Genomic DNA, 4,730 nt, shown 5'->3' with positions numbered 1-4,730 from the left:
GGGGGGGGGGGGGGGAAGCTTGCTCCTCCATCCCCCAGCACCCCACGCTGCCACCTCCAGGCAGTAGGCTGCCATCTCCTGTCTATAACACTCTTGGAGCGCTCTGATTGCTTGTTTCAGTAACCAATCAGTGCTCCAAGAGCGTTATGGACAATCAGACACACTAAGCCCTTTATTATATTAGAAAGATCTGCAAACTTTTTACAGACAAGTTTTTACTGACTTGTTTTATATAATGTAAATGTAACCCTTATGCCAGGCCCTGCATGGCAGTAGTACAGGTGGGATTCAAATTTATGCATTTAACAATAGTAAAAAAAAGTTTGGCTGTCAGTAAAAGCTGTACAGGTTGTAAGTGGGGAAAAAAACAAACAACCCACCTTGGGTTGGCAATCCTGCTTGACCACAACAATGGTTTTAATCACTGTGCTGCCTCCACCCCCACATGGGGCCCGTACTCATCCCCACACTGACAACCCCAACTGTTCCCTGCATCATTCTATACTCAAAACCCTGCCCTCCCACCCCCCAAAAATTACCTCCACTTGCCCCGTTCCCCCTGATCTGGCATGGACCCTCACCCACTGCCTCTTTTCCCTCATGGCCCACAGCTCTGTCCTGGCAGCACTAGCCCCACTTTGTCCTTTTGAGGCAAGCAGCTGTTTGAGGCAGGGAACAGCAACAGGCACGCAACAGCAACTGCACATGACTGGACAGGGAGGAGAGGACTACACAGTATCCCCCAGGCCAAAAGGCTGACAAGAGCTTCCTGCAGGGTGCTGTACTCCCTGTAGTACTGCTGTAGTCCATCAAGCTCACTGTTGCTTAGTTTGTTTATGTACAACTATAGGGTTGTTTTTGGCTTTTTTTTTAGTTAAGTGGACTGTCATTTTTTCCCCTCTATTTTACAGGCTGCCCCTAAATTTATGGACAGTTGGCAACCCTGCACAAGTGGCATGGGCAGCTTCTGTGTGTGGCATTAGGCAGACCGGAGGTGACAGGCAGCACAGTGACAGATAGGGCAGGGAGCAAAAAACAGAGCAGCAGATTGACAGGGATAGGGTGACCATACATCCCAGGCAAACCAGAATAGTCCTGACTTCTGTAGTGCAGTCCCACCTGATTGGTCAAAAATCGAATGCAGTCCAGTGGGGATGTGGAGCGGCACAGTGCACTGGGCAGCCAGGCACCACTGCTGCTGGATGGGAGCAAGGTGTGCAGACTGAAGCAGGGTCTCTGGCACACCATACTGCTTCACATCCCCACCAGACTCTGCTTCAGGACTTCTGACCAGCCAGCTCGAATTGGACTACAGAGGCTCAGCTCAGCTCTGCAAACAATTAATACTACAACTCCTCCTGCACTGCCGAATTTCTTGACTCATGGAGACTCCACAGGATCCAACCTCCATGAGCCAGAGGCTGAGCATCACTGACCTATAATAATATTTGGAATTTCTATAGTCTAATTTGTGTAATATCTGATTTTTTTAACTCAATATTTCACATCTGCTCTATAAAACCCTATAGATTTATATAAGCTGTCCCACTTTTCATGTAAGCATGCTACAATGCAAAAACAACTAAACAAAACGTTGAAAGTTTTTATGTATTTATTCATGAGGACCAGTGTTCATCCTCTGACTTTCCTTACTATACAAAGAAGAAAATTTCATTACCTTAACTGGACATCAAATTGACCATGATAAATATTTATCTGTAAAAACAGGTGCAATCAATATAAGAAGTGCTGGGGTTCTTTAATATTTAAGTTACACTTGCAGTAATAACCCTTTAAATTTAAGTAGTCATTAGGTAGTACAGGTATGAAAGAATTTTTTTTCTTACAATATTAGACTGAAAGTTCAAATAAGACAAACTCTTGATGCTTAACACATCTTTTTACAGGAGATCTTTTGGAAATACTTTAATTTCTGGGCTAAATATATTGCCAGAATCAGTAAAAACTGACAGGAGGAGGAACTTCATCAAATATCCTTTTACCAACACTACTGAGAATAAGAAAGTATTCTGTTGTACTCTGTTGTACTTACTGTAATTAAGTAAAGCTGTAAAAATACAAAAAAAAAAAATCTTACTCTAACCCGAATTCTCTGGCTTAAGCTAAAGAAATATAGCTTTATTGAAAAAAGAAGTTACATGCCTGCTAAAGGACAATGTGCTAGAAGTAGAATGAGTCTGGAATCTTATTTCAAGGACTTCCAATTTTATAAGATCAACTACCAACAAGATAGCTTACAGGACCAAGTTTTTAAAATAAGCTTGTCATAAAGCATTTTAGAAGGCAGATTTGTGACTTATAGACTAGCCAAAGTGAAACTATGCAAGTATAATGAAAAAATACACATACACGCACAAGCTTTGTTGAGTTGTGGCACATTCACAGGCACTTACCTTTCACTGTCAAAGATTATAGTATTTCACTGATTTTTAAAAACTTAGTTTGAGATCATCTTAATGATCTGATTGCTATATTTACTAGTTTTACTGGCCAAAAAATATTATGAGTAGTTACTAAGCCAAGATTTTCAAGTGAACAACTAAAGAAAATCCAAAATAAAAAGAATAAAGGAATAAATTTGAAATATCTTAGCTTGTTGTAAATGTTTAAGAAATCTGGCTTTTCAAATGTTTTGCTAAACTCACTTGATACCAAAGTAACAAAGAAAAGCCTCTGTTTTAAGGTTTTTTTCAGGATTTATTGACCAGACACTAGATTTATGCACCTTACCCCACCATTTCACCCAGGGGAGGATCCAGAGGGGAGTTTGGTCACACTACCTATGCTGCCAGCAGCTCCATTCCTATAGCACCCTTTTTTTTCACCCTCCTGGATCTTCAAATGGGTCTACCTTGCTACTTCACTACTTTGACAAACAGGATGCCAAATTCAGGAAGTGTTGCTTGAAAAGTCCTTTTGATAAGAAGTAGTTGTGCTTCTGGGCCATGAGTTAATGCTGAATTAATACTTACATTATAAAAAGGAAAAACACTGAAGATAAAACAGCCACCTCCCCTGAAGTCCAGAAGAGCATGCTAGTTTTGGAGACTGTAGTAAAATGCATGAGTGCTATTCTCTTCTAAACAGTTACAGATAATAAAATAGATGTAGGCTGATAGTGGTCCAAACATTTCCTACCTGAAATTGATTACATCATCCCAAACTATAGTGGACTTGGTGACAGCATATTACAAAGGCCATCACCACAGTGCCTAGAACAATGTCAGTGTCCGAGAAGCCCAACACAGAATGGAAATGGAATCCAAAGTATATTTTCAACCCTGAAAGGTGAGGTGCTACCAGGTATACATTAAGTACATATAGGCAGGATGACAAAGGAAGGTGTGATGAGGGGCACACTTGGGCCAGGTCTCACGTCAGCCCACCCAACTGTTTAAGTAGGGCAGTCCGCCCAGTCTCGCCTGCCATGACTTCCCCAGCAGGGTGCAGTTTGTCATACCCAGGACCAGGAGCCTCCTGCCATCCCCACAGCTCCTGCCCCTACATCCAAGGACGTTCTGAGCGCCAGCTCAGCCATTTGTTGTTACTTCGGCTACCAGAAGCAGACTGCTGCCCCAGTCTGGAGAGTCTGGATCTAAAATGGAGGCAGCTCAGCCCTCTCCACCTATCCCAGGTGTCTCCTGCAACCATGCGACTGCCTCATTAGGGCTAGCCCACACATGCAGGCTGCCCTCAAACCTTGAAGTGGCAGGCACCAAAGGTGTCCTGCCAGGAGAAGGATTTACTGTTGCTGTCCCAGGTTGCCCCCGCTGTCAGCCTGATCTCTCTCGCAAATGCTAAATCCACATAAAAATCCATATAGCTAGAAGAATTACATAAAAATGTAACTGGATTTGCTGAAATAAGTGTTTTTTGTTAAGATTCATAAATTTGTGATAACAAAGGAAGTAGTTAGAAACTTTAGTCATATATTTAATGTGGTGCACTGATTTTCTTTATAAAACATTGCTCAATTTCTTTGCGGAAATGCTAAGTTTATGCTTAGGCAGATATAATTTTTTTGCCCAATGGCAAACTTCTGAAAGATATGATGATACTGAATCTCAGCAATTCTAATTGTTTTTGCATAGTATTTAGTTTAAACATATAAAGTATTTACTTTCTAAATGTAATACATATATTGTGCACCTTACAGATAACATATCTATACAAATATACATATTATATTTTTTTCTCTCTCATGAAATAGAATTTGCAAACTCTTCAGGAATATCTAGTCACAGCTGTACTTCCATTAAATCTGACACCAGAATCTATTCTTTTTTCCATATAATTTTATGGATATGAAGTTACCTATTTATTCTAGTAAAATTTTACTTTAAATTTTAAGAAGTACAGGCTCTTTCTAATCTTTCTGGCAACATATGACCATGGTATGTCTCAACAGCCATTTAGATTCTTCTCCTAAAGAAAATACAGAAAAATGTTTGGGTAGGCAACTCTAAGGCTGTGGGCACAAAGCAGCAATATATATTTTAAAGCAATATATAAAGAAATATTAGGATTTCTTTTTACTATTATAAGAAATTCCATGCTAACAATTAAGCATTTAAAAAAAAATATTGGCCATTTTTAAAGCATGATTCACCCTTTACTTTTGAAATTGTAACTATATCTCAGCAGTGATGTTAAGTACAATCACTAAAACAATAAATTTGTACTACTGAACATAAGAAAAAAGGATATCG

At 40.0% G+C, this 4,730-nt stretch overlaps 1 protein-coding gene across 1 annotated transcript in view; it reads right to left on the bottom strand.

Annotated features, from left to right (window-relative positions):
- ZDHHC17 (zinc finger DHHC-type containing 17) overlaps positions 1-4,730 on the bottom strand; it is a 122,067-nt gene that overhangs the window by 37,811 nt on the left and 79,526 nt on the right. The window contains exon 10 of the mRNA XM_019515789.1: positions 4,729-4,730. This exon is cut by the window's right edge and continues 99 nt beyond it. Coding sequence (XP_019371334.1) covers positions 4,729-4,730 — 2 coding nt within the window. The remainder of the gene's footprint in view (positions 1-4,728) is intronic.

Source organism: Gavialis gangeticus, unplaced genomic scaffold, assembly GCF_001723915.1.
Source record: "Gavialis gangeticus isolate Ggan-Ray unplaced genomic scaffold, GavGan_comp1, whole genome shotgun sequence".
In the NCBI taxonomy this organism is placed as follows: Eukaryota; Metazoa; Chordata; order Crocodylia; family Gavialidae; genus Gavialis; species Gavialis gangeticus.
The sequence above is the reverse complement of the archived record's forward strand: the minus strand, read 5'-3'. Positions and strand labels throughout refer to the sequence as shown.